At 42.8% G+C, this 17,266-nt stretch overlaps 1 protein-coding gene across 1 annotated transcript in view; it reads right to left on the minus strand.

The window, feature by feature from the left end:
* The window catches only part of loxhd1a (lipoxygenase homology PLAT domains 1a), a 221,516-nt gene that overhangs the window by 107,517 nt on the left and 96,733 nt on the right, over positions 1–17,266 (minus strand). The window contains exons 16-18 of the mRNA XM_069923807.1: positions 10,597–10,757; positions 8,788–8,874; positions 2,873–3,008 (exon numbers count right to left, since the gene is read on the minus strand). Of these exons, the coding sequence (XP_069779908.1) occupies positions 2,873–3,008; positions 8,788–8,874; positions 10,597–10,757 (384 nt within the window). The remainder of the gene's footprint in view (positions 1–2,872; positions 3,009–8,787; positions 8,875–10,596; positions 10,758–17,266) is intronic.

Genomic DNA, 17,266 nt, shown 5'->3' on the forward strand with positions numbered 1-17,266 from the left:
TACTGGTGAAGAGGCTCGCTCCTCAAACTGCTGCACTAATCAGCATTAACACTGGTATAACTCCACACACTTTCTTCATTCCCTTAACCTCCAGTACCCCATGTAACCAGTCAAACATGCTCCAATAATTTGCTTCCTCTCTGCTTCTTCAAGAGTTAATGTGAAAAGGGCAGAATCGGCCCATCCGCCACATTCAACATCTCAAGGGTGACAATTTATTGAAGTCAATGGAAATGAAAATTGACAGTGACATATAAGAGGACGGTATCATAAAAGAGGAGGCTGACTTCCCTGTCATCCCAGCATCAAAATTGTTTCCTCTTTACCCATTTTGGTCTATCTTTTATCACTCACTTTCTGGATCTGATAAAGCCACCATCTCCGATTGCCTTGAGGAGCTGATGTTGGGCAATCTTAGTCAACTGCAGTCATTCTGCTGCTAATCCTTTGCAATGCTACCGAGCAGGAGATCCAGGGTTTAGATCAGAGGCGATGGAGGACCATTGTTATGTTTCCAAACTGGAGGGTGACCTGCAATCTGCGCTGTTGCCATTTATCTGGTACCCTTATCTGGCTGATAATTGAGGCACAAGAACAGATGCCTGGTCCTTGAGCAAAACCATGAGAAGATGGAGGGATTGGATGGGTCAGACAGCATCCATGGATTGGAGAGAAATAGACAGTCAACTTTTCAGTTCAGTACCCTTTGGCTTGAAAAATAGAACTTTGATCTGTTTAGTTCTTCCAGCTTCTCATTGTTTGATGTAGTAAAGGCCATGGGGTTGAAAGATGCTATTGGGGTAGCCTGGGCTTTTTGTAGATGGCATATAATGCAGGCACCATGAAGGAGTGATGTAAGAAATGAATCTTTACGTGGTTGATAGCTTGCCAACCAAATGGATGACATCGATATTCTTAAGAGTTGTTATCAATGAACTTAATGAGGAGAGTGATCTCAACACAGCCCTAACTTATGCCTTGCAGTGTTTGGGAGGTGATTAGAGGTTAGTCACTCACCACATGACATCCAGCCTCTATACTGCTCTGTAGTCAAGTGGATGGTCTAGTTGAGTATTTGGGCATGATGAAATCCCGTATGTGGATTGCTGGTGTGAATGTGATCAGGTATCAAAGGTAGATAATTAGACTCTCTTTGAATGGAGACAGTCATTGTTTGGTACACTTGTGGTTACTTATCAGCCTACACATGAATGTTGTCGAATTCATGTTTATGCCTCATGGGCTGATGCATTTGTTGAGGAGTTGCCAATAGGATTGAACTTTGTGCAATCATCAGGGAGCAACCCCACTTCATATAACTGCAATGGAAGGAAAGGCATTGATGAAGCAGTTGGTGCCCAGTTCTGGAATGTAGGCCTTCAGTAATGCATATAAGGTGTTATCTATTTCTTTAGCCTTGGCAGTATCCAGTGATCTGAGTCATTTCTTGATGTGTTGCAGAGTGAACCAAATTGGCTGGAAACTGGCCTCTGTGATGGTGGGAACCTCAGGGGGAAGAGATGGTGGGAACCTCAGGGGGAAGTGATGGTGGGAACCTCAGTGGGAAGAGATGGTGGGAACCTCAGGGGGAAGTGATGGTGGGAAACTCATGAAGATGACGAAGTTGCATCTTTTATTTTGCATGTTGCAAAACTCTTTCTTTACCACCCGCTTTCTGGAACCTGCCATGGTTGAGGATAGAGATCCTTTTGTAGCCACCTTCTCTATTAGTTTAATTACCTTCTCTATTAGTTTAATTGTCATCCACATTCATGAGTAGACCTGGCAGGGCTGCACAGCTTTGATCTGATAGCCCTTTTTGTGAGCTTTCACTCCAACCAAGGGGATGTTTTCCTTTGTTGCTCTTTACCTGTAATTTTACCAAATGAAACACAAAAATCTGCAGATGCTGAGATTGTGGTAAAAACATAAAATGCTGTGCTGGAGACACAAACTCAGCAGGTCTTGCAGTATTGATAGGAGATGTAGTAAAAACACAAAAATACCTTGAAGAAGGTATTGCAGAACCAGCAACCTGTGTCTGTAAGGAATTTTTATATTCTCTCCATGACCTGTGTGGGTCTTCCCTGGGTGCTCCAATTTCCTTCCACCCTCCTAAAACATCCAGGGTTTGGAAGGTCACTAAAGTGCAATTGGGCAGCATGGGTTTCAATGGCCAGAATTGGCTATTATTGTGCTACATTTTAAATTTAGACATACAACAGGCCCTTCTGGCCCTCGGGCCCATGTCACCCAATTACCCTACAACCCCGTAAGTTTTGAAAAGATGGGAGTAAACCGAGGCACCCAAAGGAAATTCACACAGAGACTGGGTGAGCGTACAAACTCCTTATAGACAGCGCCGGACTTAAACCCCAAGTCACTGGTGCTGTAATAGCATTGTACTACCGCTATGCTAACCACGCTGTAAATAAATAAATTTACTTTTAAATTTTAACTCCAGACCCATCAATGTGGATGTATCTCAAGTGCCCACATGACCCTTGGCTCAGATCATTACTTCTGCAAAATCTTTAAAGCTCTCTGCAATTCCTCTGCTGCATGTCGGTGTATGACATTGGTGTAAACTACAGTGAGCAGCTTTTACTGAGTAACATAGAGGTGCTACTCCTTCAGAGGGGATAGAAGAGTGGTGGGAAGGGGACCACAAGTGTTTGAGGGTATTGTTGTTGGAGATTCTATCTCCTTGTCTCTGGATCCAAGGAAAGGTGGAATTGCATCACGATCTCAGAAACAAAAGGGCAAGGGAGTCCACTTAAAGCACAGTATTAATCACAAATAAAAATAGCACGCATCGGCTGGAAATAAAAGCTGCTTGCCATCCATCTCACTTCACTTGGTATACACTCACAGGGCAGAACTTCATCCACCAGGTCTCCTTCAGCAGGCAACTCTCGTATGATCTCATTATCATCCTCATTGATGTCCAACCACCTACCACATTTGAAATTGTACTTCTCCTTTGTCAGTGATTTCATTAAGGTCACCTGCAATTAAAAAAAAATCAAAGACACAAATAGTTAGAACTTGGACATAAAGCCATTTCCAACAGTCATGAACAGCATGGTAACAGAGAGATATGGGAAAGGTCTCCTGAGGCCTCTGGATCAGTGAACACAATTTCAAATCCTACCACAGAAATGTAAGATTTTAAATTCAGTTAACTAAATGCATTTGAAATCAAAAAGCTTGTGTAATATTGATCATCAAACTGCCAGCATCTTTCCCTGAATGCCTGTAATGTCCAGACCTATCAACATGGATGATTCTTAAATGCCCTTTGAAATTGGCCTGGCAAAGCATGGAGGGTAGTGGTGTTTCTCTTACTGGTGGCCTGTAACAAGTGACATAACACATTGGTTGATTCAGAGACTTTGTTATTTGTCATGCATACAAATAAGTTGGTTGAGAATGCAGATGGTTTCATCAATGTTTCCAAAGGAACAAAATTTGGTGGGGATATAGATGGTGACTAAGGATACAGTGGGATATAGATTAGCTAGAAAATTCTTTGGAGTGATGACAGATGGAATTCAGTCCAGATATAGGTGAGGAATGCTCTTATGGAAGTCAAGTTCTGGCTGGACATTGAGGAAATAGCAGGAACCGTGAGAGAAATTATGTATTGAGTAAATTTAGGAACAGAGAGGTTATGCTACAACTCTATAAGGTACTGATGAGGCTGCACCTGGAGTACTGCGTCCAGTTCTGGTCTCCTAACTTGAGGAAGGATGTACTGGTTTAGGAGGTGATCCAGAGGAAGTTCACCAGGTTGATTCCAGAAATGAGGGGGCTAGCCTATGAGGAGAGATTGAGTCATCGGAGGCTGTACTCCCTTAAATTTAGAAGATATTAGGAACATAAAAAATCATGAAAGGTAAAGATAAGTTAATCCCATTGGTGGGGAGGCTAGAACTAGAAGACATAGCCTCAAGATCCAGGGTTGTATATTTAGGACAAAGATGAGGAGAAATTGCTTTTCCCAGGGGGTGTTGATTCTATGGAATTCACTGCCCATTACCTTAGTGAATATATTTAAGAGAAATGTTTACGAAGAAGGGAAATTAAAAGATATGGGAAAAAGACAGATAGGTGGAGATGAGCCTATCAGCAGTTTAGCCATGACCTCGTTGAATGCTGGATCAGACTCAATGGGCCAGATGGCCTATTTCTGCTCCTATTTCATGTGCATTCTGAGTAAGTTTAGAGTCAAAATCCATAACTCCCTGATGGGGGAGTTTCAGGTGGATAGGGTAGTGAAGAGGGGAGTTGGTATGCTTGCCTTCATAGGCCAAGGTTTTGAGTCATGTTGCAGGGCAAAAGACATTTGAAGTATTGTAGTTGCTACACTTGAGGAAATGTGGTAGCAACAGAGAATGTGCAGAAGAGATTCACCAGTGTGAAAAATGGTTGAAAGTGATTAAACTCGCACCATTCTGTGAAAAGTGATGGAATGCAATGTATGTAGATGAGAGCTTGAGAGTAGACAGTACTAGCTAGTGGCCCCCTTCTTATCTTGAGCCCAAAGAATGCAAGGATCTGGTTCAGGCTGGTACAGTGACCTAAGGTAGTCTATAGCTAGTACTGCACTTGCTTAATAGAGACATGAATATTAACTTAGATGCCCTTAAGGAGGGAATTAACTAATTAACATAACATGCGATATATGAAGAGGGAAGAACTGTGATACCTGGATTGATGGAAGGGAGAAGGAGAATGTTGTAATGTATTGGGATTCGGATTGGAAGAAGGTAAATGAAGGTGGGGTGATGTTGAGCGCGGGACTGTACAAAGGAGTGATGATTCTGAACCTCCGGTGTATCTCCAGACCAGGGACACCTGACTCTGCAGACTCGAAATAAAGCTGAACCTGTTCTCCAAGACTTTGTCTCCAGAGTAGTGATTGTAAAAACTTTATATTTCACAACCAGAATGTTGTTTGGAATGGGGCATTGTAGTTATGTATAGAGAATAGGTAGGCTGGAACATAGGAGGCTGAAGAATTACCTGAGTTTATAAAATTATGAGGAGCATAGATAGGATGGAATGTCAGTTTTTTTTTCTTTCGGTGCAGGGGAGTCAAGAACTAGAGGGCCGAGGTTTAAAATGAAAAGGAAGAAATTCAAAGGAGCTCTGAGGGATAAATGTTTCACAAAGAGGGTGGTGCTTATCTGGAATGAGCTGCCAGAGGAGGTAGTAGACACAATTACAATGACAATGTTTAAAAGGCATTTGGGCAGTAACAAAAAGAAAAGGTGTGGAGAGACAAGCACCTGTTGCAGGCAATTTGGATTAATTTAGTTAGACATCTTGGTCCACCTGGTTGTGGGCCCCGTTTCTGTGCTACAAGGTTTTATTTATAACACAAAAGGAGGTCATTAGGCCCAATTTGTGTACTTCAGTCATAAAAAAAACCTAACTATTCCACCTCCAAGCACTTTATCCATAATCTTGCAGGTCATGGTACTCCACATAGTTCCTCAAGTACTATCCAAATAGATGAGGGTTTGTGCCTGTACTCCCTTCCAGGCAGTGAGCTCCAGATTCTGCTTTCTGAGATTTTCATCTCACCTTCCACTCCTTCACCAATGACCTTAAATCTACATCTCTCTCCCATCCTGGATTTTGCACCCTCATCTAAGGGAGATAAGTTCTATAGGTCCTAAATCCTCTACCTAGCCCCTCATAATTTTATTCACCTCAGTAACTTTCCCCTCAGTCTCTTCTCTTCCAAAGAAAACCACACCATCTTAGCTAGTTAAAATTCTGATGCTGGCAAGAACCCCAGGAATCCTGTCTTCAGTCAATTACATCTTTCCAGGAATCTGGTGTCCAGAACGATACATAACACTCAAACCATGACCTAGCCAGAATTGTGCACAGCTCTTGCATGACCCTGCTCTTAAATGTGGTGATTGGGTTAATACTGGAGACCATCCCTGATGCCATTGTAACCATATTGTCTTATTCCCTTTAAAACCGTGGATATGCGCCCCAAAGTCCCTTTGTCCATTCATACTTCACAATACCCTGTTGATTGTACATTCCCTTGCTTTATTGGCAATCTGTTCACACTTCTCTGAATTAAACCATGGATTCATAGAACAGTGACAGCTGGCTTTACAAAAGGGCAATGATTCCTTACTACCTGTATTGCTTGACTGGTCACGGCCATTGCCCACCTGCAGCTACTGGATTGCCTGGGGGCCTGAGTTACTCAACATTTTCCCTATGTGACTTGAGCTTGTTTCTGGAGATTAGCTCTGGAAGAACCATTGTCTACCAACCAATAGAACAATGTCTGTGAATGGGAGTACCCTAAAGGGATCCTTGGGTGGCTGCCATTGGCATAGTGTCCCATAAAAGTTTTTCATTCTATGGTTCTTAGTTAATTCTCAGCAATAGCAAAGGGTAATGGTTAATATTATTCATTACTAATTTGATTCATGTTCTCGTTTGAGGGATAAACATTGCCCAGGGCATCAGGAGATCTCACCAGCTCTTGGAATAATGAATTGTGTTTATTTTCATAGGTACTGAGTTAAAATAAAAATATTTGTTTGTATGCTCTAAAGGCAAGTCAACTTTACATTGTAAAACAGGTAGTGCAAATACAAAAACAGAGTGTTACAATAAAACTAAAGTGTGGGTATTGAGTCACATGAGGCAAAAGTGCAGGATATCATGTTAAAGAGAAAAGTTCACTTAAACGGTGCAAGGAAACATCTTGTACTAATTCAAGAATCTGAGACTGGCAGGGAAGACTCTGTTCTAGAATGTGGGAGGTACATGTTTTTAAACTCATGTACCTCTGCCTGATGGAAGTGGGGAGATGCCCAGGGTGGCATGTGTCCTTTATTATGTTGGCTGCATTGCCAAGGCAGCAGGAATTGAAGATGGAGGAGAGGTAATTTGCATGACGGCTTGAGTTGTGTTCGCAACTGTGCAGTCTTGGCCAGATCAGTTCCTGTACCAGCCTGTTCCAGACTGTGATTCTTCCGGCAGAATACTTCTCTATGGTGCATCTATAAAAATTGCTAAGGGACACTGGGATATCGTCAAGCCTCTGAGGAAGAAGTCATTGTATCTTTTCTATTTATCCAAGAAGGTGGCAGGCTTTCATTTTAATGAAGAATATTTTATTCTGCCACACCCCATCAGGACCACTCCGATATAACCAGCTAAAGCTCTGTGCTCAGTTCCCTGGACGGACATTTGAATCCAACAATACTCTGCTTCAAAACAGAATGCAAATGTTTCTGAGGAAGAGGGGAACCTTAAACAGAGCTAATTAAAAAAAACCTTCAAAGGTGAAGAGCACCCCACCAGGAGATGGAGCAGAATAATTATTGAGAGCTTTTTTTTTATCTCTGAATTCCCTTCACACTGGGAAAATCTTGTTTCCCTTCCATTTTATCCAGGCAAGATTGGGAACTTATTATAGTGAAATTCATTGGGCTCATCCTGAGTGTACAACTTCTTTTGTAGGCATATACAGATGGATGAGCTGAGTCATTTCTGAGGACCATTAAGACAAACCAATTTTCTGAGATGACTCACCACCCCATTTTGATGTTGGAATGTAGTGGTGAATTCCAAATTGCTGGAATTTCCCAGCAATTACAATGGTAATCCTGGCCGCAGAGCCTGCACTATGTTAAACTGCCAGAGTTCAACAAGACCAGACATTTGAATGAACAGGCTTAACTCTGAGAGTGACAAGTACATTTCAAGTAAATTACATTTTCTGAATTAATTTAGTTTAAATTGATTTGTTAACTTAAATTATTTGATAATTTGAACAGCTTTCCAATGGTTTTTTTTAAAAATGTAATTCTTCTTCAGTCTTTTTAAATGTTAATATTTAATTTATTATCATTATCATTAATAGTTTCTGAATAATTTTCAATATTTTGAATTTTAAATATATTCATGATGTTTTAAATCTATGACAGTTTAACTGCAGGTGAGATGGTGTCAAGACATTCATGGGGCAGGGCTTACATTTACTCTGGAGGCTTCGCATTGGACAGGACCCAAGTTTAGAAACCTTGCGCCACCATTCAATCCGATCATGACTGATCTGCTTGTAACCTGAGCTCTGCGTTCATCCTCTTGCTTATCAAGGATCTATCTCTCCCTTAAAAATAGTAAAACAAAATCTCTGACAAAGAGATCCAAGGAATATGACCCTTTGAAGGAAATATATTGTTTCATCTTTAGCAATGTGACATTTTTAATTTTTAAACTCTAGTTCTAGATTCTCCCACAGAGGATTCATCCTGTTCATATTTAGCCAAGGTTCTTATCAGATTTAATAAATTCCAAGTCACTTGTCTAAACTCATGGATAACAAATTCAGCATGTCTAAACTTTGTTTGTCTTGATCAAGTCCTATCTCATTTCTCTGAACTCCAGTGAATACAGATCTAGCCCATCGGTTGAGACAACCTGTTCATTCTGTATGTAGTTTAGTATCCTCTGAACTGCTTCCAATGGATTTACATCTTTGGTTAAGTTTGGAGACCAATATGCAGTGTTCTTGATGCCATCCCATCAATGTGCTGTAAAGCTTGAACCTTCCTGCTTCTATTTGGGAATCAGGTTACTGCTGCAATAGTTTAGGTGGTGGAGAAGAGAGGTGATGCACAAATGCACAATCCAAACACAGAAAAAGGCCATCAACAGATTGGTTGTCTCTGCCTTGAGGAAGGACTGGGTTTGGGGATGGTCTTTTTTTTCTGAGTATCATTGACGATGACTTACTTTGTTCAAATGCCAACCAGCAAATGGATGGCGTTTCTCATGCCAAATTCTGAGCTTGTAAAATGTTCCCAGGTCTGGAAGTTCAATCTGCAACAGACATGTGAAGTTAATGGCTGAAGATAAATGAACCACAAATCGAACATTTCACTAATTCAGTTGCTGAACTTTAATATACAATTTTCTGATTGGTTTAACTATGACCAGACACAGTTATGTCACACTGAGGAGAAACCCCTCCAAGTGACATTATACATGACTCTGAAACAAGGGTGTCATCAGTCACTACCTTTGATGGACACTGATTACAATGAACTATTTTTCTTGCAATGACATTTAAGAGTTCAGGATTAAAGAGCCATTCACAATGAAAATATCCAAAATATTGAGTTGTTTGGGGAGGTAGACGGAGTGAAACAAACTCTACATGAAGCAACTGGGAGGCTGTGGGGTGAGACATACTGCCTTAACTGCACATTTCTGGTGCCACAGTTTGAGTTAATTGTCCATCCAGAATTACTTGGGGAACTGGTAAACCATTAGGATTCCAAACCTGGGGTGAAAATGGCAGAATAAAGTGAGGATCTCAGGGAGGCAGAAAGTGCCAGGTAGGGGAAGGGTCACTTGTCTGGCCTGATGATAACAGGTGGAGAAATGTTGTCTGTCTCTGCAGGAAAGAGGTTGTGAGCTACTGAGAAGCATTTGAAGAATCTTACTGTGAAACAACATGTGTTTGGTTTGGCTGAAAAGGTTTGGTTGGAAGAAATGGGTTATACCTTCAGGTAGGGTTCAGTCTAAGGTGGGATGTCAAAAACTTCAAAGATGAGAGGGCTGATGATTGATTCCCTGATTGAATGGAGGTGTGGTATGTGAACAGGATTAGTGATAGGTTGGGGAATTCAATAGGTAACTACTTCAATATCAATATATGATATTTCAATATCAGGAACACACCAGAAACTGTAGATACGGGAATCAGGTGTAAAAACAATCTGCTGGATAGAACAGAATCAGTAAAAGAATGGTTAACATTTCAGGCTGGAAGCATAGACACTACAGCACAGAAACAGGCCCTTTGGCCCATCCAGTCAATGCCAAACTATTTTTCTGCCTAATCCTACTAACCTGCAACTGGACCATTGTCCTCCATACCCTTCCTATCCATGCACCTATACAAATTCCCTCTGAGTGAAGAAGTTTACCCTATTGTACCCCTTAAATATTTCAAATTTCACCCTTATCCCATGTCCTCTCATTCTTGTCTCACCCAACTTCAGTGGAAAAAACTTGCTTGCACTTAACCTGTGTATAGTCCTCAAAATTTTGAAAACCTCCATTAAATCTCCCTTCATTGTCCAATATTCCAGTAAATAAAGTTCTAACCTATTCAACCTTCCTCTGTAACTCAGTTTTTCAACTCTTTCTCAAGACAGAAAGCCCTGGCTAGTTGTCAGACTTTCCCATATGAACCATGTTGATGAATGTTTTCACCCAATACATTGACCATTCGTTTTCTCCCACTGATGTCGATCAACTCATTGAGCTTCTCCAGCAGATGGCTTTTTTTATATTTCAATGTTTCTGCAGAGAAACATAATAAATAAATAAATAACTACCACTGATAGACTTAAGAGGAGACACAAGAAGATATTGAAGATGTTGTAATCTAGGCCCATGTTTGGGTTTATGAACTTGCCAAGGTTGCAGGAAAGTGGTCATAAGGTGGGCTCTGCTTCTTTGCAGGGCTGCAGACAGAGAGATAGTGTCATAGATGAATGGAATTTTGTAGAATTCACCGGTCATTCCACCCACCATAAACTTATCTGTTTGACCAGTTTCAAAGTTGTCCGAGTTGTTGTCCAGACACATCTCATTTGATTTTCCTTTGTCACCATATAACTGGAGGAAAACATTGGCATCCGTTCCGGCACTCTTAATATCACTTGTCCAAATCCACAGTGACCATGGATGTTCTAGTACAAAAAAAAAGAGGAAGCTTTATTCAATGTGTTCCATGATCTACAGACAGGACAGTGTGGATGAGACTTTGTAACTTTGGTGGGTGTTATTGAAAAGGATGGTCCACTATTCTACAAAATCCTCTTAAAAAACATGTGTATATCTGACATAATGAAACAACATGATCAGTGTGGGACTGGAAGAGGATACTGAATCGACTAAATCTGTTACACTATTCAGTGATATCACAGCCAATCTGTGACTAAACCATCATTGTGGAAGAGAGTTCTAAATTTCTTCCATCATTCCCAAACTTCAGGATCCAGTGCCCTCCAAACGAATCCTTGACTTTGTGTCCCACAGAACTTAATCAGTGAAGATAGTTAACAACATCTTTTCAATGATCACACTCAGCACTGGTGCTCCTCAAGGACGTGTACTCGGTCCTGTACTATTCTGCCTCAACACCTATGACTGTATGGCCAAATATTGCTCCAGCTCCACCTTCAAATTTGCTACAAACACCACAGTAGTGGGAAAGAGAGTTAAACAGTAACGGCATGGTGCCAAAATAACAACCCCTCTCTCAATGTCATTAACTTCAGGAGGCAGAGACAACACCCCCTGTCCACATTCATGGCAATGAAGCAGAAAGAGGAGAGAGCTTCAAATTCTTAGCAATAAATACATCCTGCAATCATGGAGAAGGTCTGAGCCCAAGATTGCAAGGCCTGTGCTGGGCAGCGGGTACCACAAGTTGCAGACCCTGGGGGCAGCAGAAACAGTGAGGACACCCATGCTGAGAAAGAGAAGCCTGGGAGACAACCCTACATGACAGTGAGAGGACCCTTCAGGACAGTAAGAGGCTCAGCGACTGAAGAACCCACACAGGCTGCGGGCTATTGGCGATTTGCGGTTGAAGGACTTAACACAGGCTTCAGGCCACTGATGAATGGCTCTTGGGAGCCATGTATCAGAACTGGGATTTGGGAGGTGCCGAAGGCAAGAAGGGTTCCCAAAAGGCGTCAGGCACTTCAGCTTCCTGATCGTATTGGAGGTTTGGATCTAGAGCTCGGGTTTCCAATAGATTGAACAGGTGTCTGTGAGGTTGCAAAGGCTGTGGGAACGCTGGAGGTAAATCCACAGACATTCAGTGCCCTTGTAGGTATTCTCTTCTGCTTCTCTTTCTCTATTATTGGGGGCACTGGGCAGTGCCATTGGTGACTCTGCTTTATGGCAGGCAAAAGTTGAAGTGCATTACATTTTTGGTATTATTACATGACAATAAAAGGCACGTTTGAACCTTTGAGAACTAAGAGTTTCAAGTTGAAAATCCTTTGTCAGAACTTGAAAAAGAAAGAAAATTATACTTGCAGGGAATGTTGGGGGATGGTTGGTATGCGTGTGGTGTGGTAAGACTGTACAAGCCTCCCAGACTCAATATTGAATTCTGCCATAACTCAAAGCTTGGTGTCTCTGCATCAGGGTTGGCCATTTCTGCTCCAAGTTGTACATCTCTGATATTGACTCAACTTTTTTTCTCTCCCCATTAGCACAGCCTGATCAATTTGGCATGTGCCAGAACCCTATATTTTGCAACATTTTAAACTCCTTTACTTCTCACTTCTTCGAGAACATCTACAAAAGCAGTGTCTTAAAAAAGCAGCCTCTATCCCAGTGGTACTCAACCTTTTTCTTTCCACTCACAGACCACTTTAAGTAATCACTATCCCATCAGTGTTCTGTGATTAGTAAGGGATTGCTTAAGGTGGGATGTGAGTGGGAAGGGAAGTTGAGAATCACTGCTCTAGACCAATTGCTACTGAAATATTTTGCTTGAGAAAAATTGTCATTGGCCCATTTCCTTTGGAGTTATGAAAATGTGCACATAACAATTAAGTACGATTAAAACAGTGGTTTTCAAACTTTTTTCTTTCCACTCACATCCCACCTTAAGGAACCCCTTACTAATCACAAAGCACCTATGGTACAGGGAATTCTTAAAGTGGTCTATGAATGGAAAGGAAAAGGTTGAGAACCACTGCTCTATCCTCAAGGACCCCCACCACCCAGGCCATGACCTCTTCACCCTGCTACCATCAGGGAAAGGGTACAGGAGCCTGACGATGAACACCCAGAAGCACAAGGACAGCTTCTTCACCCAGAATTTTGAATGGACAATGAATCACAGACACTACCTCACTTTACCCTATTTTCTCACACTATTTATTTATTTATTTATTTTTGAAACGTAATATATAGGAATGTTTGCACAGTGATGCTGCCACAAAACAACGAATTTCGTGACATGTTCATGACAATAAATTCTGATTGTGATCCTCACATCAACCGCAGTTTCACCCACTCTGGGTATTATTTTTGCCTCACAGAATTTTCCCCCAACTCCTCTGCCATGTACAAATAATTGTGTTTTTTTCTCTTTCCCCGTTCTGGCAAAGGATCCTTCACCCAATCATTAATTCTGTTCCCCCTTCCACAAATTCTGCCCGACCAATATTTTCTGTTTTTATTTGATTTTCAACACCTGCAGAATTTTTTTAATTTACAAGGTTCTGTGACCTTGTCTGAGAGGCCTGACAGTCAAGGGACCGGGTTCACCTTTGTTCCCCTTGGGGAAACGGACACTCTCCTCACATTCACCAAGGACACTGTGGAAAGAAATGGCTGCTTGCTAATACCTGAGGCCTTGAATCAAGAACCTAGGCTGCATTACCAAACAAACAATAATAACCTGACCAGAGTTGTTTTGGAAGGACTGTCATCATCCTGGTGCCCAGGAGAGTGACAGAGGCTGGACTAAAAGACTACCATACAGTGGCACTGACCTCTATGATAATGAAGTGCTTTGAATGATTGGTAATAGAGCACATCCAAGCTCGCCTATCAACGACAATGGACCCATTCTAGTTTGCCTATAGGCCAAACTGATCCACAGACAATGCAAGCACCCAGACCCTCCACTCTGTCCTGACTTTCCTCGAGAATGATGCGCCATATGGCAGGATGCTACTCATTGACTTCAGCTTGGCATTCAACACAATCATACCCCAGAGGCTGGTGGATTAAACAGTCCTTGCCGAGGCTCAGTATCTCTCTCTGCAATTGGATCCTGGACATTTTGGAAGAAAGATCATGAACTGTCCAGGTTGGCAGCAAAACCTCAAGCTCCATCACATTGAGCAATGGCGCACCTCAGGGCGGAGTTCTCAGCCGACTACTGTTCACGATGCTAACTCACAACTGCACTATCAGGTTCAGCTCGAACAGAATCATCAAGTGTGCAGATGGCCTCCACGATGAGTCAGAGAGGTTGAAAGGCTAGTACAGAGGTGTCAGAGTAACATCCTGAGTCTCAATGTGGACAAGACAAAGGAGATCATTGCTGTGCACTTCAGAAGTGGAGAGGGTCAAGATCTTCAAATTCCTGGGTGTCAACATCTCCGAGGATCTGTCCTGGAGCCTCCATGTTGATGCAATCATATAGAAGGCTCGCCAGCAGCTATACTTTGTGAGGAGATTCGATATGTCACCAAAGACTCTCAAACTTCCACAGGACAGCATTCTAGCTGGTTGCAACACTGCCTGGTATGGAGGTGCCAAGTCTCAGGACAAGAATAAACTCCAGAGGGTTGCTAATTCAGCCTGTGGCATCGAGGGCATCCATAAGAGGTGGTGTCTTAAAAAAGCAGCCTCTCTCCTCAAAGATCCCCACCACTCAGGCCATGCCCTCTTCACTCTGCTACCATCGGGAAAAAGGTACAGGAGCCTAAAGACAAGCACTCAACAGCACAAGGACACCTTCTTCCCCGCTGCTATCAGATTCCTGATTGATCAATGAACCAAAGACACTGCCTTACTTTATTTTTTTAATAGTAATGTTGTAAGATGGTCATAATATGAATGTTTAAACTGTGACGCTGCCACAAAAACACCAAATTTCATGACTTGTTCATGACAATAAATTCTGATTCTGAGGAGGGCAAAGTTACCAGCCGCCATCCTAACAATGTTCTATAGGACATAATAGAAAATGTCCCGATTGGCTGCATCATAGTCTGGTATGGTAGCTATAAAGTATCAGATTGGACCTCAGTACAGAGATCACTGGGATCTTCCTTCTCCCTATTGATGATATCTACAGGGACCAATGCTTGAAGAGGGCTCAGAGAATCATTGAGGACCTTTGCTATCCTACCCACAGTACCTTTGAGACACTATCTTCAAGAAAAAGGTTGAGGAGCATAAAAACCATGACTGTCAGGCTAGGAAGCAGCTTCTTCCCACAGGCAGTGAGACTGTTGAACAATCCTAGAAACACATAAATTAATTTTAGGTATATTTATTTTGGATCACTATGTTGTTGGTGGGTTGGGTGTTCCGTGTATTGGGAGGGTGCACTATGGTCCAGCGTTATGCCATTTTGCTGGGTTGTAAATGTTTGGCCTGGAGGTCAGCCTGAAGAAAACTGAGGTCCTCCATCAGCCAGCTCCCCACCATGACTACCAGCCCCCCCACATCTCCATCGGGCACACAAAACTCAAAACGGTCAATCAGTTTACCTATATCGGCTGCACCATTTCATCAGATGCAAGGATCGACAATGAGATAGACAACAGACTCGCCAAGGCAAATAGCGCCTTTGGAAGACTACACAAAAGAGTCTGGAAAAACAACCAACTGAAAAACCTCACAAAGATAAGCGTATACAGAGCCGTTGTCATACCCACACTCCTGTTCGGCTCCGAATCATGGGTCCTCTACCGGCACCACCTACGGCTCCTAGAACGCTTCCACCAGCGTTGTCTCCGCTCCATCCTCAACATCCATTGGAGCGCTCACACCCCTAACGTCGAGGTACTCGAGATGGCAGAGGTCGACAGCATCGAGTCCACGCTGCTGAAGATCCAGCTGCGCTGGATGGGTCACGTCTCCAGAATGGAGGACCATCGCCTTCCCAAGATCGTATTATATGGCGAGCTCTCCACTGGCCACCGTGACAGAGGTGCACCAAAGAAAAGGTACAAGGACTGCCTAAAGAAATCTCTTGGTGCCTGCCACATTGACCACCGCCAGTGGGCTGATAACGCCTCAAACCGTGCATCTTGGCGCCTCACAGTTTGGCGGGCAGCAGCCTCCTTTGAAGAAGACCGCAGAGCCCACCTCACTGACAAAAGGCAAAGGAGGAAAAACCCAACACCCAACCCCAACCAACCAATTTTCCCTTGCAACCGCTGCAATCGTGTCTGCCTGTCCCGCATCGGACTGGTCAGCCACAAACGAGCCTGCAGCTGACGTGGACTTTTTACCCCCTCCATAAATCTTCGTCCGCGAAGCCAAGCCAAAGAAGAAAGAAAATGTATATAGATACATAATCCTTTATCCGGAACCCTTGGGGGGCAGTGTGTTCTGAATTTCAGATTTTTCCAGATTTTGGAAAGCCAAATTTAAGACCACCCGAATTGTGCTGCTGTATCCACCCCCACCCCCTCCCTTCCAGTTGCCTTGCCGTCTCCCCCCACTCCCCCTCACCTACCTGACTCACACTACCGGTTTCTCGCCCGCCCGACTCGCACTGCCTGTCTCCCGGCTGCCCAACTCGCCTGCCAGTCTCCCCTCCCGGCTTGCCCAACTCGAGCTGTTGGTCTCTTGCCCACCCGACTCGCTCTACCGGTCTCTCGCCCGCCCGACTTGCGCTGCCGGTCTCTCCCCCTTGTCGGAATTTGGAGCTTTCTGGATATAGGATCATGTACCTGTATTAACAATCAGATGGCATTAAACTTGAACTGTCTTCAGTTTTTTTTCTCAAACGTGCACCATCAACTACAGCATTTCTTGGGCTTAAAATGCCCTCCATTTTATTATCTTTCACCCTCTGGGAAACATTGCCACTACCACCCCCAACCCCTCCACCACGTCTCGCTGCACATCACTCAAAATCTGACGAACAATTATTTGACATTGACATTCTGTTAATATTTCACAGCCCTTTCAGTAACACACCTTCACCATCTGAGCAGGAGAAGGTCAGAGACAATGACAGGCAGCAGGCTGCCGTCAGGGGTTAAAGTCTCTGCCAAGATATCCTCTTCCCATTGAGGTGAAGGGTAAGGTTAAATTTCTGGTCACTGGAGCTGTTGGAAGGGATTTCAAGTTTATTGTCACATCTACGCAAATGTTGTAACAGAACCTGTTTTGTGAGCAGACAGTTAGACATCTCAACAGTGTGAGAAAGACAGTATGGAAGTGCAGAGTTGGCAGAGAGGAAAGGTGACAAAATTTTACTATACTGAGGATCATTCTGATAATGTCAGGAAAAAAGCTGCCCTTAAATCTAATGGCATGTGATCTCGTAGAGCAGTGGTTCCCAACCTTTTTTATGCCCTGCACCCCTAAAAATTTTTAATATGTTCTCGCACCCCTTAAAGTAATAATTTATTTAAGAATAAAGGTGAAGGTGACCAAAACAATTTGTATAATCAATTTTTAATAATATATAAACAAA

The sequence above is a fragment of the Narcine bancroftii genome, chromosome 3, assembly GCF_036971445.1.
Source record: "Narcine bancroftii isolate sNarBan1 chromosome 3, sNarBan1.hap1, whole genome shotgun sequence".
NCBI classification, from domain to species: domain Eukaryota; kingdom Metazoa; phylum Chordata; class Chondrichthyes; order Torpediniformes; family Narcinidae; genus Narcine; species Narcine bancroftii.